Source organism: Aptenodytes patagonicus, chromosome 5, assembly GCF_965638725.1.
Source record: "Aptenodytes patagonicus chromosome 5, bAptPat1.pri.cur, whole genome shotgun sequence".
Taxonomy (NCBI): domain Eukaryota; kingdom Metazoa; phylum Chordata; class Aves; order Sphenisciformes; family Spheniscidae; genus Aptenodytes; species Aptenodytes patagonicus.
The window spans coordinates 49,236,151-49,261,599 of record NC_134953.1 but is presented as its reverse complement, the minus strand read 5'-3'; the positions used below and the strand labels follow the sequence as shown (position 1 = coordinate 49,261,599).

General features: G+C 50.4%; 1 protein-coding gene across 1 annotated transcript in view; it reads right to left on the bottom strand.

Moving 5' to 3' along the window:
• The window catches only part of PAPPA2 (pappalysin 2), a 93,235-nt gene that overhangs the window by 12,494 nt on the left and 55,292 nt on the right, over positions 1-25,449 (bottom strand). The window contains exons 14-20 of the mRNA XM_076339645.1: positions 20,412-20,583; positions 17,871-18,048; positions 15,427-15,640; positions 8,329-8,497; positions 7,453-7,585; positions 6,204-6,313; positions 3,409-3,480 (exon numbers count right to left, since the gene is read on the bottom strand). Of these exons, the coding sequence (XP_076195760.1) occupies positions 3,409-3,480; positions 6,204-6,313; positions 7,453-7,585; positions 8,329-8,497; positions 15,427-15,640; positions 17,871-18,048; positions 20,412-20,583 (1,048 nt within the window). The remainder of the gene's footprint in view (positions 1-3,408; positions 3,481-6,203; positions 6,314-7,452; positions 7,586-8,328; positions 8,498-15,426; positions 15,641-17,870; positions 18,049-20,411; positions 20,584-25,449) is intronic.

Here is a 25,449-nt window from a genome sequence, read left to right as displayed (position 1 = left end):
GTATTCCTGACTGGCTCCTGGAGGGGTTTGCATCCCTCCCTCCCTCACTGAGCTACGTGCCTCAGCACTCTGGGGATGGGGAACTTGGCAAGGCGAGAGACCGGGAGGCAGATGGATGACCAGATTAATGGAAAGAGAAGGGAGGTGGGGAGAGGAGTGAGAGGTATGAGCAGGCAGGCTGATCCGCCGCCAGTAGATAAAGATGAGTGAGAATCCGTCTAATGCTATTGCGTGGTGTCCTGAACTTTTCAATGCGAGGCAGAGCTCCAGCTGAGTCTGGGGAGGTTGAGGCTTGGCTACTGCTGCCATGCCCTGGCCCAAAGTGACTCCACCAGGAAGAGACAATATGAGCAGCCAGGTGGCCTGGATTTCTCTTACATAGGGTTGTTCCCCTCACTGAGGCATCCAGATGAGAAAGCTTCCTCATTCAACACACGCTCAGCAGTCAATGGAGAGACAACAGCATCTCCGAGGGGTGACTCGGACCTGAGGTCACCTGGACAGTCCACTGGAACAGCATTTCACTGCACAGTGGAGAGCAAAGGCTGGGATCCAAAAGGAGGTGCCTCCAGTAAGGGGTTACTGAGAAATGAGGTGGAACCTGGGACTAAGGCTCACATGGACATGGGAAGTCAAGCTGAACCATGTCAGACCCAGCAGGGGCAGAACATTTCTCATGCACGAAGGGGAGAACAAGAAAAGGAGATGTGGTGGTGGGGCACCATGCAGCAAGGATGGATCACAGGTTATGTTCCACCTCTACCCAACTCTTGCTGTCTAATGTCTCCACATCCCACAAGAGATTGTGTCCCAAGTGAAACAGCCTTCAAGAACTGCAATGCTTTTGGATGGAGGCAGGAGAGGAATAGGAATGAGGGTGGAAGCCAGCACAGATAAGGTCAAAACAATACTCAGGGCATTTTCTGTGGTCAAACGAGTGGACTGGTAACACCTCCCTTCTTCCCAGTGCCAAGCAGCAGCTCCCAAGCAATACTTTGAATGAGACGCTTTCGGTAAGAGTTACTCTTTATGGCAAGACAATGACTACTACAAAACACATGTGAAAAAATGTTATCTAGGAAGACTTGGCTTATCAGTCCAACCTTAACAACCTACAGAATCGTAGAAGAAAACCCAATGAAAAGAATAATCAAAGACACATATGTGAGGAGAAGAACAGGGAGGAGGCAGCTGTGAGCTGTATCAAAAAGGAGACCATAAGGGTGAGAGAAACTATCTGAGGATGAATCTTCATTAGTATTACAGTGAGTGACTGTGACCTTAAAAATAGGCCTACACTGACGAAATTGCTAACGAGGAAGAAGGCATTGTTCCACAGAGGAGGATCAGGATATCTCACAAATAGTTAGATGACCCGAAGGACTAGAGAGAAACAGGATGACATTCACTCATATGAAATTGAAGGGCAAGCTCTTGTACTGATGGTAAAACATCTGCTATTAGCTTGGAACTCATCAGTTGGAAACAAAGGAGGTAGAGAAAGATCTGGGTGTACTTGCTGACCTCAGGATATCTCTGAGCTGCCAGACAGATGCAACTGCAGAAATAACAGATATAGTCCTGGGTCCTATCAAAAGAGACATTTCCAGCACAAGGAAGCTTTGTGCAGGGCTTTGGTGAGACCTCAGCTGGAAGAGCATGTACTGCTTGGTTATTCCTGATGAAAGATTAATTGAAAGCAGAAAAGGCATTAAAAAGTCTACAAGGGTGATGAAGAGCATGGACTCTCCATCTTCTAGTAGGACACTGCAAGATTTTGGCTTGCTTAACCTCCTGTATGCTAAGACTGCTATCTAGGATTGCTTTCTAAGAGTAAAAGGGGATGACAACCATCCAGGAACAGAAAGAGGTGATGTTGGCTGTGAGCACGTTTGGGTGGCTGACGAGAAGACAGTGACTGTTACTGTGAGATGCGGGGACTTCAGGTAGTTAGTCCCTATCTCACACACGCACAAAAATAAACCGGCATTTTTCATCATCCCCTACGGGACCTGTTGCTGAAGACACAGACCCAAGGTGAGGTACAGGAACCATAGAGGAGGAAGGGATGGGGTTGGTCTGGTGTACCTGAGCCTAAGGGAGCATCCTCACACCTGTGTTGGCTTTCTCTCACCTGGGCTGCACAGGAAGGGAAGAAGGAGCACCTCACACCTCATCTGTTTCTTTTTTGGAAGGACCAACTCCCAGAGAGCACAAGGAGTAGTTCTCCCTTGCTAGCAGCAGAACCACAGACAGGATCACCACAACAATCTGGACTGCTCTTCCACATAAGCCCACCCACTTCAAATACATTGCGTCAAAGCTGAGCTGAAAGATGTGGTTTAGAAAGACCTGGAGCTCCCAAAATGCCAGAGGATCCATCACTAAGCTCTGGTATTCAACCATCAAACACCTCTCTAGCACACAGCACCTCACTGCCCTATACTTGCAGCCCGTGCCTTGCAGTAGAGACACACAACACAGCCACTGAGTTTGGGAAATAACTGCTGCACCTCCCGTTGACCATAACGTTTTCTTCCTGGGGATGTGCCCCCTGCAACATCGCCCTTTCTCCCACACTTCAGTCGACAAAGAGCTGAGCTAGGCAGAATCAGTGAGCAAAAGCAATCATTTGCATTGAAATGAGTACATAAAAAAAAAAAAAAAAAAAAATCAGCAAAACCCAAAGCTATTTTTGGTGTGCAAACTTCATTTACATTTTCCTTTTTGGTAAAAATCCCAAATTTTCAGCATACAACATTCCAAAATACCCCCCCTTTTTCCTTTTATCCTCAGTCGTATTAACAACTAGTGCTTGACAAAGACTGCCTATTTTTAATTTCCTTTGCCAACTGACTCCAGGCTGCCTATGATTTTCTCCTACCTGGTCATTATTCAAAGCGAAATGAGCAGCTAACCTATTTCTGCAAGGAATTCTTTGTCTGCAGATTCTTCAGGAGCTGTTTGTTTTGCATGTACGAGGCTGGAAATCCTAGTTGTTTTGGTTGGATGTGTGAGTCACGCAGGGCTTTTCTGGATCCACATTACTCTAGAACTGCGGTTCTGGTTAAGGAAATATTCAGGCTTGGAGTCAGCATAGGCTTTTTGGGGATACCCCTTGCCAGTGAAATCCTTTTGCTAGAACATTCTTCCAGGGCTGGCCAAGAAGCAGCAGGCAAGGAAGGAAATGGGTTATTCTTCAGCTCTTGTTCCCCAGCATCGCCCTGGCTGCGGGAGACCATAACAAGGATGCTTGCTCTGGTCTCTCTACTCAGCCAGCAAGCCCTGGCCCAGCTTAGAGCAAACATAAAGTCAAAGCCATCTGGTTTTGTGCTGGAGGGAGTCTTCATTGCCAGGAGCTCTCCTGCAAGGAGTAAGTGGCTCGTGCTGGGGGCAGGGGTGGCTTACCTCGCATGACTGGATGCAGTGAATGACGGAGGGGTCTGGATACCACCGCAGCCTGCCCGTGCACACAATATGCTGAGGAGGGAAGGAGAAAAGAGCTGTTAGGCAAGGCAACAGAGGGAGGGCAACAACCACCAATGCTCTCTGGAGGTAGAGCATTGCTTATTGTGGTGTGGAACAGCAGTAGCACCCCCAGGACCCTCCCTACACCTCTGCCCAGCAAGAAACCCTTTGAAACCCATCAAACTCAAGGCAGCTGCACCTGGTTCACCAACAAACCAGGGTACACTGTTCAAGGCAGAGGCTAGACAGACACACACACACACGTGTCTACATAGGTGTACATAGATACACAACTGAGAGGACAAAAGGGAGATGGCAGGGACCACCAGAGAAGGGGGTTTGGCTGGCAGTGCCACCTCATGGGGGCTGAATTGGCCACAAGCTGCTGCTGGGAGGAAGCCACCCAGGGCCACGACAGGCTGAGTCTGCCATCACCTCTCTGCGTGATACTGGATTCACCAGCTTCTCACTTATATAGGATGGGGGGCTCAGCCAGTCATCACTTGGTGCCTGCATCAATTTGTTCATTCACCCCTGCTCAGGCTCCGAGAACCGGGTCCCAGGAGGACTCACATCCTCGGACCTGGCCTGAAGCAGATACATCAGACTCACGTTCACTCACAGGGCTGACGTTATCACTGATATTTATGAGGCACAAACTCAGCTGTTGCAGCCAACTGGACACAGGAGCAAGATGTGAAGGGCTCGGTTTCATTGTGCTGGAACGCATTGTCCCGCTCATTCAGCAGGGGTTTGTGGGGAGCACTCATGATTACACAAGGGGAAGAAAAGCTCCACCACACATGTAATTTCCTCCTTGTAAAGCTCAGGCAGACTTTGAAATCTGAGGCCCCATAAAATGACGGCTGGCCTGTGAAAGTGTCCTAGGATGCCCTTCACAGCGTGGGAGTTGCACAGAGGGGCACATACATTTTCTCCTAGCCTCCCATTTGAAATGAGCAGTAGCGGGCAGACCGGCCCCAGCATTCCCGGGTGGCACAGCAGCTGGGGATGGGGCAGCTCTGCCCATGCAGACCTGCTGCAGGTCCTTCTGCTGCATGTTTGGTCAAGACTGTGATGGGGCTGGGGCAGGATGAGGTCCTGGCCATCCTCAGCCAGTGCATGGAAGGCAGATGTGGAGGGAGCCACCATCAGATGGGGCAGAGGCTGGGGAGGGTGGCTGAGCTAGCCAATTCCTGCTCAGCCCGGAGGATGTTTGCATCCTAACCCTACTGGTGTGTTTCATATGTGGTTGTTGTGCAACTTGAATGGCATTTTAGCATATTCATAGTGGTATACTCGTATTCCAGGCTGGGAAATAAGGGCAGAGGGACAAACCTGCTCAGCTGTGGGATGCAATGAATCAGAGCTGAAAGCAAAACAGGACCATGGCCTCTCCAAGTGGCTTCTGCAGCTGCCTGTGTGGTTCGCCCCATCCTCTCCATCACCTTGGGAACACGACAGCTCCCAGGAATGGCAAGCTGTTGGAGGCTTGGAGGAGCAAAGAGGGGAGCAGAGGCAGGAGCCAGGGCAGAGAGGAAAACAAGACGGTCCAGGGAGAGAGTTCCTGGCAAGGGGGAGCGCCGCTTCTTAAAATAACGCCTCCCCTCCCTTCTCCTCCTCCTCTCTGCAAAATGCCTCCCCTTGCATGAGAGCCCGTAGCGGCAGTGAAAGGGAAGCTGAATGCCACTGACTCGACGGGCCAAACCATCAGATCCCTCAAAGGCGAGGACTCCTTCCAAGGCTCGTGCTTAACCATCCCACACGCCCCGGGCATCCTCAGCCCCCGGCAGCGATCCGTCGTGGGTCTGATTCAAGGCGACATACAGTAGTATCCACAGGCATGACGCTGGGCCTCCTGCGGGTTCCCAGGAGGAGGAAAAAGCATTTGGATGGAAGTGCTGGCTCCTAGGAAGATTGTTTGCTTTTCTTTGTTCCACCTCCTTCCTTATGTATCTCATTTTTATTTTAAGAAATATTACCCCGGCAGAGCTGCTTTTTGGGAAAGTTGTGCCGTGAGGTTCCAAACTATTTGAGCTGTTTTGCCTACAAAATGAGTAAGAGATGGAGAGGGAAAAACTCCCCCGTTCCAGCAGCAGAGGCAACCGGCCGGCCAGTGGGTCATGGCAGCCGGAGACACCTTTCAGCTGACAGTGCCCTGCCTCCTCCCTGGCAGGGAGATGCCTGCCTGCGGTTGCATCTCTGCAACCAGGTAACCAGGGACCCAGGCTCATGCCGTGCCAGGGGCAGCTTTTGCTCTCCCAGCACACTGGCTGACAATAACAGCAGCTTAACAGGTTTAGGCACGCGGCACATCCTGAAAAATCAGCGGGATTCCTGCATTTAGCTTCATTCGTTGTGGTATCCTGCAAGTCCTTGAAAGCTGGCTTGGGAGCTGATAACTTATGGTGAACTTTGGTACAGGAGAGCGGCAGGCTGTGCAGTAGCGTCTGCAGGGGAGGGAAGAGGAGGAAGAAGTGGTAGGAGGGAGGACCACCTCGGCACTGCAACCTTGTTATGGGGGGCAGCAGGTACCTCCAGAGCATGTGGTCTGGGCAGCTCCTTGGAGAGGACCAGCCAGCCCCGAGCTCACTTATGCTGCTTGTCTTTCCAAGTCTTACCCTTCTTCACCCAAGGCAAAGGGATTTTGGTTAAAAAACACCAGATAGAGGAGGGGGGCTCCTCTCTATGCTGCCAGCAAACCCCCTGCTAGAAGAATCCACCTCCCTGTTTACCTGGACTCTGGTGGGCTGCAGATGGTGATCCATAGTCTCAGCAGTTACGTTTTCGGGCAGTATGACGGGGTCACTGGGAGGTATGATACAGGAAGGTATACACACAGCACCTGCAGGAGGAGAGAGAGCCTTGAAGACTTCATCAGGAACCAGGCAATGATGTTTTAGAAGAGGGCACCAGACCCAAATGTGTAGGCTCCTCACTGAGGGTAGAGGTGGATATAGGGAAGACCCTTTTCGTCCCAAACTGGGATGACAATTCCTTCCCCAAATCCTGAATTATGCAACAGCCTACAAGAGTTGTGGCCAATTCCCTTCTCCCAGATAAGAAGAAAATCGAACATGCCCTAAGAGACAGATTCAAGCCCTGATGGCAGGACATGGGATCCAGCATGAAAATAAGTCTGGCCTAGATGCTATGGGATGTTTGTTGACATGTTAGTAAGCATCTTTCACAGTTTTTCTACCACGCTAAATTCCCACTGCCTTCCTATGACATAGGAAGAAAAAAAAGCTGCAAAAACCATCTTGGAAAACCAGGTGGATCCCAGCCCTAACCCCAGCCACACATCAGGTCTGTCCAAACCTTAATCTTAGCAGGCCCTGCCCTTAGACTCGCCTCAGCCTGTTTTGATCAGACCCAGATGACTGGTATGTTTGCTTCAGCGTGATACGGGCTTTGCTCAAGCACGTCCTGTCCAGCAGGATGCCAGATAAGATGCAACAACTGTCACTGAGCATTGCAGCTTTTCCTGAAAGCACAAAGTGACCAAGTCCTGGCGAAAGAAATGGATGATGTGGTCCCTCATCTGGTGAAAGTGCCCTGTTACACATGATTGTCACTGCGGTTTTTAATCTAGGATTTGCCACGTTAACCCTGCAAACATCAGAAGCAGTAACAAGTAGACAGACCTTGCATGGATGGAGGATTAGAGATTAGGAAAATTACTGCAAAGGGCTGGGTTTGCCCTAGAGACGAGTCCCTGCTCCTTCTGAAGAGAGAGATGCTTACACTGGAGCCAGCTTTAGCTTTGAGTCTTGCCCATGAGTACAACCAGGGCATGCACAAGGCTAAAGCCACCCCTGGCTCTGTGTTTAGAAAGAGGATGGAAGAAAAAACAGGGTTGTTTTTTTTCATAGATTTAGTGGGGATTGGTACAAGAAGAAGAGTCATCATGACCTTTAGCTCTCTGGGAGGGCTGAGTCAACATAAGATTCAGTTTTCTGTTGGGCTTTCGTCTGCCCTCACCTATACCATGCCCCTGCTCGCACTTGTACTCCACGAAATTCAGCTCCGGGGGCGGCGGGCAGGTGCCCTGTAAGTTCTCACACAGTTTGAACTCCTCTGTCCATAAGCCCTCCTTGGTGCAGACGATGGGAACCTGCAAAGCAGAGGGAGAGCAGCCAGCATTACTACTGGCAGAGGCAGGGCTCACCCTGCCTGGCCACTGCCCAGCTCTGGGGGGAGCAAAATGCAAGGAACCCCCTCCTGCCAGTGAAGTCCAGAGAGAAGTTCTCCGGGGCAGCTGGGTTGCAGCCATCTGGTCCAGCCTATGCGTGCTTTGCACTACTGACCAGAAAGCAAATTGTTTTCCAGCTGCTGCTGGATCCCACCAGAGGGAAATCGGCTGCACTTCTTTTGACAAGACCCCTCCAGCAGGTTAGATGCAAAACCTAGGTGGAAGAGCCTGGCAGGCAGCAGCCTCCATCCCCCGGCAAACCCCTTAGTTAGCAAGCCTGCTGCAGCAAGGTTGCCCATCATCCCAGGTGAATACATTCACAGCAGCTCCCCAAACCCACTGGAAACCCTCTACTTTTGCTTTCAGACCCTTTTCACTCAAGACAAGCAGGCTTGCTTAGGACCACTGCTTTTTGGAAGGGTCACCAGGGAGCAGGAGAGCATCCCCAGGCAGTGGTGCACCCTGTGCCATGGCTGGTATCCAGCAAGAAAAGCTTTAGGTTTGCAGGGCAACTGCTGTTTAGTGGTACAAGGGCATTTGGCCCTGGAGATGGCCAAGCTGCCACGGGGCTCCTCTACACAGTGGGGCACAGGGAGCCCTGCTGTTTTCAGGTGCTCTGAAGCACAACGCTTGGCCAATCTCTGCCTCCCCCCCACGTCACTCACCTGTTGTCCCTGTGGCTCGCAGTTGAGGATGCACTGGCTGTCCAGCTCAAAGCCCTGGGTGCAGTTGTACATGCCCTCGAAGACAGGAGGGGGTGGCTCACACACCACAGGGACACAGTGCCCCTCTTCCCACTGCCCGCTCTCCAGGCACTGGACCTTCAGGAACTTCCTGGGGAAACATAGATGATAGACTGGGCTGCAGTGCCCCAAACAAACCCCACCTTGGCTGTACCATGCATCCCACAAAGACCGGAACAGCCTAGAGGCATCTCTCCTGGAACACAACCGAGCTCCCTGCGTGGGGCTTTCCTATGCCATCCCACTCCTCATCACGGGCAGGTCCTCCTGAAGGGACAGCCCGCACTCAACCAGGAACTTTTCTTCCCATTGCTGGGGTGATCGCACTGATTTAGGAGCGCTAGATGCTTTTTCCTTGCGCTCATCACCCCATTGGTCTCCCCCTCCTGTGGTGCTACTAAACCGTTCTTCTCTACCCCGCAACTCCTGCGGGGTCCTGGGCTGCTTTGTCCCATCGCCAGTAGCTACATACTTTGCTGGATGGAGTGAGCCTCCACCAGTAAATCCTGCTGGCCTGCACCCAGCTACTCCTGAGGCTCTTCTTTGTACTCCAGCCAGGTCTGTCAATCCCACTCTTGCTGAGGGGCTGTCATACTGCAGCAGACCAATACCATCCTGTGCTGCTAAAACAGCCCAGGTGCAAACCACTTGCCAAAAAAATGATGAAAAAGAAAGGAAGAAAAAGTCCAGGAGCAGAGCCCACCCACTTTTCAGTCTCCTGTCCTTGGCAGCGATAGAGACACCACATCTTTTACATAGATGCATCAAAACCCCATGAGGCATCAGGCTGGCTGGGGACTGCTCTCCCAGAAGAGGACATGTCACTGTGACCCTAGACTTTGACACACAGGTTTTGACAGCCTTGATGGGCTTTACCTGAGCTAGTGCCAATTGCTCCGTCCTTAATAAGACTTTTCCCTCACCCCCATCCTTCTTTACTAGACACCCTGCTCCAGCTGCTTGCCCCTGCCCTCTCCCACCACCAGTGCCAGCAGGCAGGGCTCCAGGTGCTGCATTATGGAGTTTACAGCATCCCACAGGTACACAGAGGGGTGGTTAACTGGGTTAGAGAAACCCCTGGGGGGAGGCACTAAATTGCCCTTTGTTCTGAGTGGCAGCAGACATTGCGTGGGGCCAGCGGGGTGGCCCCAACACACAGTGCAGGGTCATGCAGCCCAGGGCAGCCAGGGGACCCCATCTGCACCCCACTGCCAGACCTGGGGCAGGAGTTGGTGGCCATCCCCATCACATTTCTGCTGGGAACTCCTGGACAGGAAATTTGAGAGCTTTTTGAAACATTTTCCTCTTTTTAAATATTTGCAGCTCTTAGAGATTCCCATTCTCCCTTCAGAAATCAGGGATCTGTTTTTCCTAAAGGCTGTATAAGGGCGACAGTGTGTTCCTGCTGTGGTGAATTCAGGCTCCAGCAGGTAACGTGGAGGCAGGTAGGGGAGGGGATGGGACATGGCAGGTCCCCTGGCACAGAGCTCTGCACAAATCTTCCCACCAGTCCACGCCGGGAGCATGGGTGGCTGCAGTGTGAGCACCTGAGCAGCAAGTGGTGCTGCAAAGTCACCCCGAGAGCAGTAGCCTTGAATTGACTGAAGGGACCTGAAACTATGTACTATTTTGGAAGGGTGATGAAGAACAGCAACTCTGGATCTCATTGTGGGCATCTGTGGTTTCAGCCTACCCCTAATTTAACTTTCTTGGCTGCTCACCCTTTCTACAGGGATGACAGTCACTGCCTTTTGAAGATGTCCCCATCAGACCTTGCCTCCTCCCATGTCTGTTTGAATGCTTTGCCCACTTTAAAGGTGAACGAAGGTGCATGCCGGGAGGTACTGATCCATGTTGGATGTCCAGGTCCTCAAGCAGCATTTTCCCCTTCTTGAATTGCCTGGCACGCAGGGTGCGATCCAGCTGTACGACTTGCAAGGGGTAAATCTCTGGGGGTTAAGCTGATGGCATTACAGCGATAGAAGCAAACTGGTAATGCAAAGCCTCACTGCAACAGCAATGCCTCAGGCACTGAGCAAACTCCTTTACAAACCAGGAGCATCCCAGCCACACACTACTTCTAACTTCCCCATCAGTTATAACTGATGCAGCCACTGCACCTCCCTGTTGCTCCTCCAAACCATGGCAGATGCCCTTTGTCCAGGAGCCACAGGAAGACCTGGGGAGAGGGGCTGAGCATGGGGAGGACACGCCATGGGAGCTGCAGTTTGCACAGGTGCACGCTGTGGTTTAGAGCCCCATCGTCTTCCTAGAGCTCCTCATCTTGATGTGGTGCTGGAGTGACCCTAGCGGGGGTCGGCACCATGCACCATGCACAGCCTCTCCCACCTCTTCCCAGACCTGCACCCTCCTTAGACCTGGGGAGAGAAACCACCTTGCTCTGGAGGCTCACCCCACCGCCAGCACCCGTGCTGAGGAACTTCAAACAGGGCTAGCCTGGGCTGACCCCAGGGTAGAAGGTGGCATGTGGACCACTGCCGCACATATGAAGTGAGCAGTTTATGTTAAGGCACGGAGAAAGGAAGGGAAGGGAGAGGCTTTTAAAAAAAAAAAAAAAAAACACAACACAAAAAAAACCCCACAACCTCATAGCAGCTTGAAATTTCCAGACCCCCCAACTTCTTCTGATCTGGGTTAGCGGCATTTCTTGAGGATTAACAAGGAAGCCAGGAAAATCAGAGTCAAAGCTTCCCCCTCCAACTGGGCAAGCAGATGCCTAATGGGTAGAGGAGGCAGGGGAAACATCTGAGGGCAGTGAGGGCTGCATCTGACATGAAGGCATGAGTGCTCGCCCGGCTCTGGGAGCTGAGCATGCAGGAGCCTGGCTGGGATCCAGCCGCGTACTGGGGCAGCCAGCTTGGGGGAAACTGGGCCTGCTGTACAGAAATGGTGATAAATGAGCCTAAAGCCTCATCTCCCATGGCAGGAGACTGACGGCTTCAAAAAGAATAGGAGGGCAGCAGGGAGATTTGCTGGTAAATTGAAAGAGAGCAACATCAGCTTTGCAGGACCTCTGCTGCTGTGCTCCAAACAGCCTGGGCAACCTGGGCTGTAAATCTTCATCAGAGACCTTGGAGGTGGAAGTGACACAGGATTCCTGTTGACAGCCTGTGTTTTCTTTACCTGGATGCTTGGCTCCCTCAGCTGCGCTTTTTATCTGGAAGGGGCCAGATGTGGGCAGAAGCAGAGAGTGCCCCATGCCTTTGCACCCACCACAAATGTACAGTGGCCCAGTGCCCCGCTAAACTCCAGTGCTGCTGGGTTAGGCTGCCCTGCTTTGCCTGCTGCAATCTTTCTGATATGTTTCCAGCCCCAAGTCTGCTAACTCCTTCCAGTCCATTTTCTCTTCCACATTATCCCGCCTCCTCTCCCTCTTTCATGGTCTCCATAGTCTTTGAACAGGCAGAGGAGCCAACATCTCCATGGAAGCTCATCAGGGAGCTAGGCTGTCTTGTGGCTCCCTTGATCTCTGGTCAAAATGCAGGCTGAGAATTTCAAAGCTGCCTGAAAAGACCCGGGTGCCCGGTTCTTCTTTGCTTCATTCCCTCAAGCTAGCAGAAGGGGCTCAACCCCTCACAAAAGTAGCTTTGGAGATCCAAAAAAACCCTCTTCTCTCCAAGGAATCATCCTGCATTGGGCAAGCGAAACAACTGTTCTGCAGGGTCTGACCTTTTTGGTCCCCAGACTGACAGCATCCCCCCAGCATTCGAGTGCTCTTCTAAAGGATGTCCTGGATATTCCTGTTGGAGAGCTGCTTCAGATGGCACTTTGTAGTGGAAGCAACAGCAGGGACCACTGATGGGGGTGATGCCCATTTTCCCCAAAGTATCTGACCTCTGACTTTCAGGCCAGGTCTTTTCAATGCTGCAGCCCTGGATGATACCAAACATTGCTCCTTGGCAGTTCATTGCTCTACGCGATCCAGGTGGGTGGGTTGGTGCTGCCATTGGACAGATGCTGCCCAAAACTAGAGACCTCCCATCACAAAGCACGAATGCATGTGTTAAGTTCCCCCTGTTACTGTTATTTTGGGGTTAGATGTGAAATAGCTTGGCAGCTGAAAACCAGGCTGTTATGTGGGCTCTTCAGGCTGAAAACAGATTTCCTTTAGGAAGAGTCAAAGAAGATTTACCCTTCATGTCAGCATTGTCAGTCAGATGATCCTGCCAGCAGAAAGGCAGCAAATCTCTGTCAGGATCTTGATTACACAATCAACACTTCCTCGAGGATCTCTTGTTGACAAGTAGTGATTTCTGAAGGACCTTTCCTCACTCAGGTTAATAGATAAAAGCATCTTCTCTGAGACAACAGATTTCTTTATCCCCTTTCTCTTCCACTTATGCTATGGGAAATGAATTTCAACTAAGATTGTGGGAGCCTTCTAAGTAACCTTACTGCCTCTGCAGCAAAATTCAACTAAGGAAACAGAAGTGAGGGAATCATATGAGCATCTCTGTCCAAGAGCATCTCATCTTGGATAGACAGCTGGATCCCAGCCACAGCTCAGGCCTGCATAAGGTGGGCACTGTAGCCCTACCACATGAGGAGCAAAGCCCCAGGGGTTGGGTCCCCAGTCCAGCTGTAGCAGCCATGGTGTTTTATGAGGTGCATGAGAGAGGAATGCACTGCAGAAGGCAGATCAAAAAAGCAGCTAGTCAGGAGGTGATGCTGAACCCTGGCTGGGTTGGGTTCCTGCTCACTCACATTACAGCTTAACTGTCCCTGTCCATGGGGGATCCAGAGCCATCCCTGAAGGAAGGTGCCTACAAGCAGCCCTTGAAGGAAATGACCAAGCTTCTTATAACAGCACTGCGAAAAGATGAGCATGTCTTTCACATAGTAGCAGAGTGGGCTGATCCCTTGGGAACCCACAGACACCCAAAGATGCCTCTACACCTTCCCTCGAGAACAGTCTGAGCCCCATAGTGGTTGGCGAGGCCAGCTGGGGGTAACACCCCTTCCATCGTTCCCCTCTAAAAAGGCACAATCGCTAGAGCTAGAAGAATAATTCGAAGGGAGCCTGACTATATTTCCAAGGTTGGGCTAGTTAGCTGGCATGGGGAGTCTTCAGTGTCATCTGTGGATCATGCCTGACTTTTGTCCAATATCTAGTACACAGAGTCTTGCTTTCTTATGCCCATCAACACCTGTATGACACTAAATCTTTTAGCAAGGCTGTTGCTTGTTGGGTTGATGGACAACAGGGAGACAATAGATCAAGAACTCAGTTTGCTGAACCCAGAAAGAACCCAGAAAGACTTCAGAAGACCCCAAAACTTGATGTCCAAGTCATCAGCTGAGACCCTGCTCCCTCACCAGCACATCAGCATCCTGCATCCCACTAGTCCTGGCCCCTTCCAGAGCTCTCTATCACCTTCTCCAACAACTTGCTTTCTCTGAAACTGGCCTGAACAAAGAAAGCAACCTCTCACTCTGGCAGCTCCCATCCTCTGCCTGCCAGGGCTGAAACACCAGAAGGATTTCCAGCAATCCAGCAATTGACTAGCCTGCTTATGGCTAGTAGCTGCTACTCACTACACATGCCAAGGGGTTTGTGCTCATGCTGAGTATATATACAGAGCTCCAGATGAGATGGTACACCAGCATTTACTCTTCCAAGGAAAGGCTTTTGCTTTGAATCAGGTGACTCACATAGCAGTTAATCTGCATGATAAGGAAACAATGAAGTTTCTGCTTCTGTTAATGTGTTGTGTTTTTTTTGCTTACCATAATAGGATTGTACTCTACCATCAAACATGTTAGACGAATTAGTAGTAATGATAATAGCAGATGTGACAATGCTATGTCAATGTGCATTGCTATGAAAATGTAAACCACTTTGCATGATTTTCCTTGACTTGTCTCACAGGCTGTTCAGACCCATAGAGAAGTTACACACACATCAGAGGAGCCTCAGGAACTCCCAGAGGGCAACCTTCTCACCAGCAGTTGCTGCAGCATGACTGAGATGGTCTAACTTTGCAAGCTGCATTGATCTGATTGCACGTCCTGTGCCTGAAATGCCACAGGCACGCAAGCTGCTCCACAGTTTGCAAAGCAGTCCATGTGATTGTAGCCATAATCATAATTTGCTTAGCTCCCCTTGGCCCAAGAAATGCTCCTAACACTGCAAAAAGCTGTTTACAGAAACCACTTCCTTCATTACAAGGCAAGAAATTTGGCAACTGCTTCCCAGTGCACAACAACCCTACCCCAGAGCAAAGTAGAGATGAAGTCTGCATCCAATTAAAACTGGAAGGGGGCATTAAAAAATTAGCACATAATTACCTGATTTGGGCTAGCATCAAGACTCTGGGGAGGACCCGGCCAGTGCCAAGGAATCTTTAGTGACCGTACCCAACAGGGACTGCAGCTGGAGGCATCACAGACAAAATGCTGCTTTACGCCCCAGCATCACAATATTGGCTGAGCACAGGGCTAGTGAATCACCAGGAATTTTTCCCCGAAGCATCGGGAAAAATCTTCTCCAATTGAAACGCCAATGCTTGAGATTAAATTTAGCCAAGACGTGCAGGGGGTAAAATGTTAACCCTGACAAAAGGCAGTCATTCATTCTTACAACCCCCAGGTGCCTTTATCTATTTTTTATCACTCTTAGGAAAGACAGCAGCTCCAGGAATCTTCCAGCATCTTATTACATCTAACTACCTGAGAGCCCACAAACACTTCTGTACATGCTTAATTTTCAGCAACCAACAAGTACGTTGAGGTGCACGGGAAAATTCGCATGCTTTAGGTTAAGGCATTTAATGTACACATGCATGCAACAGCAGCTTGCATCTTGTTCCCACCTCCTTTCACCTAAGCCAGGGGAATGCCTCTCGTATCTCAAGAAATCTGCATGACCAGAGCAAGCTGCTCTGCCTTGTACCTATCAAATCAGCTCTTCGAGACTGCCAACATACCATCACCTCTCTTTGCTCACATTGGGAGAAGAGGAGGAAGGAAATGATGATAACAGATCTGCCACAGACTTACTTCTTGAGCTTGCCCGCGGTGTTCTCAGCCACATGGTATCCAGGCTTGCACTTGTAGTGACAGACTGAGCCCACGTCGTGGTTCCCCTGCAGGCACCGCAGGACCAGGAGCTTGGCATTGGCCACCACGGGAGGCATGTCACACTCCAGCTTGCAGTAGGCTTCAGGGAGCGACCAGAGACCATCCTCCAGGCAGGTCAGCCACTGGTTTGTTCCTGACCCCAAAAGAGAAGCAGTGTGTTTGGGTTACAGCTGACCCGGGAATGGGGTCCTGCTGAGCGAAGCTCAGAGCAACCAGCAAAAGTCCTCTTGTTAGAGTGGCTACTGATGCCAATGGAGGCAACAAATACGAAGACCATGGACTCTGTTGCATGGTTGTTCAGGCTGGGGCAGAAACCAAACTCCTTGAATGCAGACAGAAACGGGGAAGGGACAACTTTAGGGAATGGAGAAAGGATCTCGGTTCTGCAAATCTCCCCCAGACTTTCCCTTCAATTTCCCCTCTCTGGTGATGCCTCAGAATAGCCTTCAGTGGGCTGGGGGCTTTTGTGTATGACAGCTATCTGTCATGTTTAGCTCAGCCCATCTCCATTCTCCTCAGGTGCTTTTTGCAGCTTGTCCTTACCTTCCCTTACAAGCTGTCATACCCTGTGCTACACGTGCACTGCAAGTTGGAAAGTGCCAGCAGGACAGATGTGGGAGACTTAACTGGTGTGACTGGGAATTCAAACCACCCGTTACAAAAGGCTTGTGTTGAGTATTACAGCCCAACTTTCTGTTGTCCCTCTAGAGCAAAGGAGGTTTGGTAGACCCAGCTAATGGGTGGCTGAAACTGCACAGCTCTGGGTGCCTGCAGTAAGTGTCCAGGACTGCATCACCCACATGGCATGGATGATGGATGGTTCACTGGGAACTGCTGAGCAAGAAAAAAAAGCTGGACTGGAGAGAATGGGACTCTTCCTACCGAGAGGTTTGGATCAGCAGGTTCCTGGTGCAGCCAGACTGCTCCATGCTCCCTTCAAGCATTGCTTTCTTTTTACAGGACCGCTGCTCTGCCTACAGCTGCTCTTGGACCAGGGACAAGACCATGCCTCCGTGCAGTGCCTGCATTCCCAGTGGCCCAGCACTGCCGAGGGTCACCCCCTGCCTCCGAGTGCCGTGCAGCCGTATCATCCTTTCCTTGCCTATTCTTAGCATTTATTAGCCTCGAGAGTCTGCCCGTAAGGATGCAAGCCTTCAGGGAGAAAAAGCATCAGGCACGTCCCTGCATCGACAGCTCAGCCGAGTCAGCTGGACCTCTGCGGGTTTACCCACGTGGCTCAACAGCCTTGGCTGAGCACCACCAGCCGTCATGTCAGCTGCTGGAAGTCACCCAGGGTGCTCCATCAAGGGGACGCCTTCCCACCAAGGGAGCTCATGGCAAACCTCCCGTTGACTTCAGCAGGAACAAGAGGCAGCTGTGAGTGAAAGATCAGATTAAAGCCCTGCCCTCAGCTGACCCACCCAAGGCAACAGGCATCGGTTTGTGCAGAATTTGGGCTGTCGAGTTGTCATTCGCACGCTACCCTTTGATCAGCTCACACTGGGGATCTGCCGGCATCCCCCCCTCGTGAAATGAGACCTTAATTCCCTGCAGTTTTTGCTCCTTAGATTTAACTTAAAAAAAAAATTTTCATACGTTTCAGCTATAAATGTCTCCATAAAATAGGGCACCCATTAAAATGATTTGTTGTATGTGATTGTTCAGAGCAAAGGCACTGGTGGAAACTCACATAAAGTCCCAATGCTTGAAGCTGTCAAGGCAATTACCCCCGAAATCCCATCCAGCTCAGCCTGGTATAGACAGGAACAGTAGCTCTCTTTCTCCAACTTGGCTTAAAAACATTCCTGTGGCTATTGACGGAGTCGGCAGAATGAAAGCCAGGCCATGGCATGTCTGGGGGACTGCTGTGTGTCTGGGTGGTGAACATCTCCCAGACTGCTCTGCAGCTGTGGGCATCAGTCTCTACGGCTTTATACAGCCCCAGGACTCCTGAACCACACACTTTCCCACAGCCACCAGGCACCGAGCCACTTTTGGCTCTCTAAAGTCCTCTCTGTCTGTCTGCCTGCACACTTCTTGCCTCCCTTGTCCCCATAATGCTGGAGGCTGCCAGCCCTCACCAGTTAGCAGGAGAAGACATCCCTACACCCTGAGGTGGATGGATAAGGGCTGCCAGCCAGGGGATGGGAGTCAGAGGAAATTACCCCCATACTATGGTGTCCTCGCTCAAGAGGAATGGATGACACCATTTTGGGAGGTCTCTCAAGAGCCCACCTGGCTGGAAGAAGCAAGGATAACCGGGAAATTTGAAGTTGCAATGCTCTGTTTGAACAGCTTGGGACAGGCATGAAAAGGTGGCACCAAACAGGGAGAGTTAAATCCCTCAGCACTCCAGACTGTACCTTGAAGCTTGGCTGGGTCGATGCAGGAGAAGGAGCATCTCTGCAGATAGGTGGTCCCCTTGGGGCAGGAGAACTCGGCATAGTACACATGGGACTGGTCAGGGACACCGCAGTCGACAGGGTCACAAGTCACAGATCTGTCCCACCGCCCCGAGCTGCATGTCAGCACCACCTCCTGCTGTGGAGAAAGCAAGGCTCCATCAGACCCCTGCAAGTGAGCTTTAATCTATGGGTTTGCCACCACAGCAGAAAGGGCTGACCCAGGTTTCAGGACAAGGAGATCACTCCTCCACTTTTCCTCCCCCAATGTGCCCTTTCTCCCCACTCTGGACACAAAGTCACAAAGCCCCTACCTGTTCATGGGGTGGTGTTTGGGGTGTGAAAGCAGTAAATGGCCCTTGGGGTAACACACAAGCCACCTGCACAAAAGACCTTCTAATGCTTGGTCTGTAACTGCTTGCCTCCAGAAAACGCTAACTGCATGCACACTGTCTGGCAGTGCCAGAGCACATTAAGGGAAAAAGGAAAATCCCTTCAAGATACACTACAACTTCCTGAACTACAAGTTATTCCCAGCTCTGTGCACTGCAATTTTCTCCCCTACAAGATCAAGTCTTACTTCAGCCATTGACAGGCAGCTCTCCTGTTGATTGTTTTTCCCTAAATGGGGAAAAACAGATTCTTTCATGCCTCACCCCACAGACCCCACTGAAATCAGAAGTTCATATAACCTCATTTACAAATCTTAATTACACAGCCCCTCTTACACAGCTGGGGGACTGCATGAGAACCTAACCCCCAGTGGTCCCACCACTAAACATGATCAACACGTGCCACAGACTTCATCAAAACAGAGTGGTGGATGACAGTGTGCCACGAGCAACCTGATCTAGTGAAAGATGTCCCAAGCCATGGCAGGGGGGTTGCACTAGATGATCTTTTAAAGGTCACTTCCAACCCAAACTGTTCTATGATTTCCGCTCCCAGACTGCTAACCCCAGCCCAGCAGTCCTCAGGCAGGGACTGCAAACCGAAGAGGTGTCTTTCAACTGTTCCTGATGTCCCTTCACTGGCTGAGTACAACTATGCTGCTTGTACAGTCAAATGTGTAACCTGTCCTCCCAGCCAACACATTTGATTGAACATGGACACGGTGGCTCTGAAAGACGTCACTAAATTTGAGTCTGGTACTCTTGGGTGTACAGTAGGATCATGGTGTAGCTGAACCAGGTGGAGAGGATGCTCGGGGGAGAGCTGTGTGCATTTTCACCAAAATACCTCAAGATGTGTACAGTCACACAGCCAAACCAGTAACATCACTTGGGGGCTCAAGGCAGGGCACCTGCAAGCTGCCATCTGCTGTGACAGTCATATAGCAAAGCTCTGTCCAGAAGTTTCCCATCTCGCTGCTAAATGCATGAAAACCATCACCTGAGGCAGATTTATTTTGTATGGTTTCATTTCAGAGGAGAACAGGAACATTTTGGTTTCCCTGGGCATGCCTTGGCCCACAGAGCCATGCGGCCATGTAATTAATAAACCCCCTGGTGATGAGGGGCTGAGCAGTGCACCCCCAGCTGCCCCACTGCACTTTCCAGTACCCACCTCTCCTTCAGCAAATACCAATGGCTGCAGCACAGGAAACCTGCCTGCCAGACATCACGAGGACTTGCAACTCTCCAAGGGAATGAGAGGTCCATCCTGCTGAGATGGCCTGACTTACCTCCATCTGTCTCCACCCCTTGCAAGTTCATGCTCTTGCTCAGGTTGGCATGGGGACCAGCTCAGCCCCAAAGACTCCTGTTCCCCCTCCAGGAACAGCCTAAGGACGGGACACACTGTGCCCACAACCCTGCCAAGGGGACTGCCCAGACCCAAGGCAGCTCAGCTCCCAAGGACACATCAGTTCCAGGTCTCCTCAGTCAACAGCTAAGAGCCATGCTGGCTTGTGGCTTTTACGAGGCATCCACCAGCCCTCTGGAAAGCAGGACAAACTCTTTCATGGTGACCTCTGTGCTGCCCCGCTGGCGTGGGCAGCGTTATGGCAACACAACACAAAGGAAGAAAAGTTCTCGGCGCTGTCGGCTGCCTCTAAATATAGTCACTCTGCAATGACTTCATTTTTTCCTGAGCCACTAACTTCAGCTTTAAGAGAGAAAATGTCCCAGGGGTGTTTAACCCTGCCAGCAATGCCCATCTGGAGAACAGAAATGTCTACCTCTTCCTCTGCGGGAGTGCATCACCCTGACTTAAGACAACCCCTGCAGCAGCTTTTTGCCCAGCAGAGCCGTGGTCTGCAGGCAGCTAGGAGGACTGCAGCAAGGGAAGGAGAGTAGTCCCCAGAGCAGGACCACCAACACTGAGGTCCAGCACCAGAGCCTCCACTGGGCTGAGGTTCATTGGAAGAGCAGTGAGGAGGTTGGGGCTGGAGGAATGAGGTGTCCTGGGGTCACTCCAACCACCTCAGGGTGGTTAAACCTTTCTTAACTAGCACTTGGTCCAACGGGCCGTGAGGTCACCCCCACCCTGAGGTCCACTCACCTGCATGGAGCCCAGGCTCTTCCCATTGCTGGAGCGGAGGACGAAGCCTTTTTCGCAGGCAATGGTGCACACCATGTGCCTTGGGCTGTTGGAGGTGCAGTTCAGGGTGGCAGTGTGAGCAAGCAGTGGCCGCATGCAGCTTCCTGATACTGCACAGGCACCGTGGACACAGCTATGGAGGAGAAGAGGGAAGGGATCAGCAAGCGGGTCCCAGGGCTTCTGCAGCAAGGAGGGGCTCTCCCTGGGTGGCACCTGCAGAGATGCACACCTATCCTTCAGTCCCAGCTTCTTCCAGGCTTGAAGTCTCCTGATGATGTTGCCAGGAGGGTACTTTTTCCCAGCTCTGCCTTGGCTGGACCTTGGCCCAACCCTAGCCCACACCTTCCCACAGACCATCATGTCCTTCCAAGCTGATGAAATGAGGCACGGCCCAACAACACTCCTTCCAAAACCCATGCTCTCTAGCAGGGCTACTCCAGCTCCTCTGCCCCGGGGTGCACAGGCTGCATTGCACAGAGCCTGCACACAGCCTGGCACCGAGAGGCTGGTGGTGCTCAGTGTAGGTGGACCAAGGGAGCAAGAGGAAGGAGATCATGGGAAGAGGGCAGGCAGGTGACATATCCAGCATGGCCACAACTCTCACGGCCAAAGTGGGAAAGTTTATATCAAATGGTCCTATCAAGCAGCACTCCTGAATGCACAAGGAATAAACAACGGTCATTGTAGCACCTTCCTGAGAGCGCTGCAGCTTCTCCAGCAGCAGAGCAGTCTCTACCACATGAGAATGTCTCATCTCCAACATGCTTAAATCATACTGGACACCAGGGAACTTGTGGCAAGAGACCTCCTGAAACTGTGCTCTGCGGTGCCATAGGGAGTACACTTTTAGACTCACATGTGATCGCAGCCATTCACATGTGTCCTCCTGTACATACTCTGCTCACACATTGTCTCAGACACAAGTGTGTGGGGACAGGCAGTGGACAGCAAGAGATTTGCACTTTCCAAAGGCAACAAAGCCCAGACAGTAACATTGGGTGTTTCTCCTTCCTGGTCTTTTGAATCCACACCTCAATTTCAGTCGGCCTTAGTGCAGAATAAGACAAGATTTGCAGCAATAGATAGTCAGGAAAAAAAAAGATGAAGAGGCCTTTCTAAAGCCTGTGCTGTTAGAAGAGCGACAGGTATGTCAAACTCTGTATTAGACATCAGAGAATCCACAGAGGATTCTCCAACTGCAAGGAAATGTTTAGCTAGAGAAGGAACCTCTGCAGATACTAGGGAACCATCCATGAGATGTTCTTCAAACTACACACGGTGCCCCCCAGACCTGGCAGCAGAGTTGCCCAAGCTTCCTGTCCACACAGCCTGTGGTGGAAGGGAGAAGCTGAACATGCTGCAGCTGTCTCCTCTACCCCACTCTGGTCACCTTCCCGCTCTGCTTTGATAGTCTTCAGCAGCTCTGCTCTTCCCACAGGCTCAGGCAGCATTTCAAGCCCGTGCGTGTTGACATCGGGCTCTTTGGGATCAAGATCATCTCAACACACACCTGTCCAGCTCTAAAGACTCAGCTGAGGCCACCAAGGTGAGAAGCAGCTAGAAGGAGGAATTACCCTCCCCTGTGCACCACCTTAAGTTACAAGAGGTCCCAGTACAGCTCGCAATGTGTCACCCATCCCTGGGAAATAAACAGCCCCCTCCTCACTGCAGCAGCTTCCTGCCAAGGACCAGCCATTTGGTACTGATTAATTAAGCATCACAAATAGTCACACAGTGAAGAGGAGTGCCGACCAGGGGGTTATGGTCTCCATCAGTGAAATGCAGCCAGTAGATTAATTACCTGGGACAGAATGGGGCCGAGACACAGGGTTGACACAAGAGCTCCCACAAGAAAATGCCCTGGTTATCTGGCGGTCAGGCTTTATCTTTTATCAAGTGGTACCAGTGCAAAAAAATGACAGCAGCCCTCCTGAAGCAGGGGCAGAGGTACTGCAGCTTCAGGTGATAACTGGGGAGAGAAGGGAGGGAGGTATATCCAAACGCCTGCCCTCTGCTCCCTGCTTTGCACAGGGCTGCTGAGAGTTTTTGTGCACTGCATTTCACCCTTTGCCCCTTGCATTTGCTCAGCCTCTCCAGTCAAGGATGCATAGCTAGAAATCCCACAAGTGACAACCAAAAAAAAACCAAAAAAACCCACCCCTAGTGCTGACATGGATGTTAAGGGAACGCAATGTGCTGTTGACTCTGGACAAGTCCACCAAGCCAAAGACACAGTGGAAACCTGCAGGCCACAGCCTTGAAAGAGCCGGTGGGCACAGGAGGGGACCACAAAGGAGAACAAGAAGAAAGGGGCTGTTTTTTCAATGCAGACCTGTTTATGAAGTGAGAAACGGTTTCAGGGCAGCTGCTGCAAATTCTTTCACTAGCTTATATTTCCATTTGCTTCCTTTTTAAAGAATTTGTTTTATGAGCACAGCGTTTGTCAGGTCATTAGCTTCTGAGGGCATCTGGTACCAATTGTAGCCCTCTCTCCTCCCCTCCCGTAGTCACCTTCTCCAGGCAGTTGCTTTGTTCCCTGCCTGTGCCCCCAGCACACGCACATACACATGCTCCCATCTCCAGCTCCACCTCCCTATGACAGAGCTGCTGTCCTAAACCTCCTTGCGTGCGTGTCTCTGCACACACATATGTGAAAGCAGATGAGCTTCTCCTTCCAGCCTTGCTCTTGCCTCCCAGCCCCTTTCCTCACCAGTCATGGACATGTAGGGAGCTGCAGCTGGTGCTGCAGCATCCCTCCTACCATGATGCTACATCAACACACCACAGCAAGAAAGTCCTTACCCCTGGGCACATGGGGATTATCCAGCCAAGCAACAGCCCACACGTTGGAAAGCAGGGCTAGGAGATGAGTGGTGGGTTCACCAAGCAGCTGTAGGCTACAGGGCAGCTGGGTGGCCACGGCAGGACCCCAAGACACCTAACTTCATCTGCTCATGAAGTTCTGTTGAATTAGAGAGCGCGCGCTCATCGCAGCGCTCGTTCGGAGGGTGGTGGCACCTCTGGAGACATCCAGCTGGGCCAAGTGCTTGGCTGGAGCAGCTCTGCTGGTGCTGGTGGAGCAATGGCACATTGTCTGGGGCAGCCTCGGCAATCGGGACAATGCTGCTATTAAATAACAAGTAACAAAGCACTAATCCTTTTCAGCACTTCTGGACACATTTTGGTTTTCCACCAGTTCAGAAACATGACCGCAATGCTGGTATAAAGTAGATCAAGAGATCAGCAAGTTTCTTACTGTATTATTATATATGCAAAATATTATATAGATTAGTTATACATAAGGGATTGATAATTATAGGTCATAACATCAAAATCTTTCTTTTTATATACACCACACATATACACTCATGCACACATTCTATATGTGCATACAGATATATTTTAGAAATAATTAGCTTTCTCTTTGCCCCAAAAGATTACTAACTTATCACCATTTTCTCTATGACTAACAACACCCCTATCCCACAAATGCCCACTAGGTTTTATTTTGGAAATGATCTGAGACCTATCGACTCAAGTTCTGAGAAGTTGTTCTCATCCTACATGTAGCTTTGAAGTCTGGTGCTGCTATTCCAGACCTGAAGAGGGGCTCGTGTCACTGAAAGCCATCTGATTTTCTCAAATATATCAGTAAGCTAAAAAAATATATATCGTCTCTACCTACAAACTTTGCCTTGATTGCTTCCTTTATCATTATCAGCATCATCATGACTACCACTGCAATACTCTGGGCCTTGAGCCTGATGCTGTACAAGTGCAGGACAAAAAGAAAAAAAAAAGCCATGTGGCCTGGCCCCATCGTGATCTACATGCCTTACCAGGGTTTGGGTAACATGATGGAATAAATCATTGCTCCCAGCCGCTGGAACACCCTAACGAAGGCTGGACGAGGAAATGGTATAGTTAGCCCAGTTCTGATCTCAGCATGAAGGAGCTCTTTCTCCTTTTGATGATAAATGAAATTCCTGTATTGCAGCTGCAAACTCCTGACATTCAGCCATTTCTGATTCAGGCCGTATAAGATGTGGGACAAGCCAATATTCCCCCCCCCCCCCCATATGAAACATCAAAAAAAATTTCCATTTTTATTCCAGCATCTTTTGAAGCTCAAACTAACGATTTGTCAACAACATCTTCACAAAATACCAAGGTTTTTCTCCTAACTTATTCCACATCAGCACCAGCCTGCATGATTTTCTGGGCTCTCCTATAACTCATACATCAAAGAAAGTTTCAGATCTAGAAATTTGTGAATTCTGCCTAACAATGGCCCTAACTGATAAGAGCTTTGTTCTGAAATGGCACCAATTCTATAAACCACAGCAAAACTTTTCCTTTGGGATCCTTCATCTTTCTATAATAAAAGCAGGAGGCAACTGACAGCAATGGAACACATTGAGCCAGTGGTGACAACGCTGGTAGAGAGACATAATTTTGTTGTGACAAAACCCAAATTCTGAAAAGCTGAAATTTTCCATTTTACAGCAATTATTTCACGGAACCCAGAAAATACTGATGGATTTACCCAAACCAAACACAGTGCAGCTGCCTAAAGTATAATAAATCATCCATAAATTGCTGTAGTATCTACCCAAGCTTTCAACACAAAGATTGCTGCTAAAACAGGCCTTATCACCAAGCTCCAACTCTAACAGAGGAAAATTATTATAAAGAAGTTCATCTCATGGTGCAAATTTTTTGGGGAGGGGGGTTATAGGGGATGTTGATGTAAAGGTAAAGGCTTCAGCCAAATCTCCTGAAGTTAAAAGTAGTCACTGCATGTACTCTGGTGGAGTCTGGATTGTAGCACTGAACATCAGTGAGATAAAAGATGTTTACCCCAATGTGGTCTAGCAAAAGAAAATAGCTAGGAAATGAGAAAAGGTGTTTTGGAAATACTTGGGAATTTCTCCCTTCAGGCATGTTTCTTGTGAAGGGGAAAGGTCTCACTTTTCCAGTAAATCTGATGGCAACCATC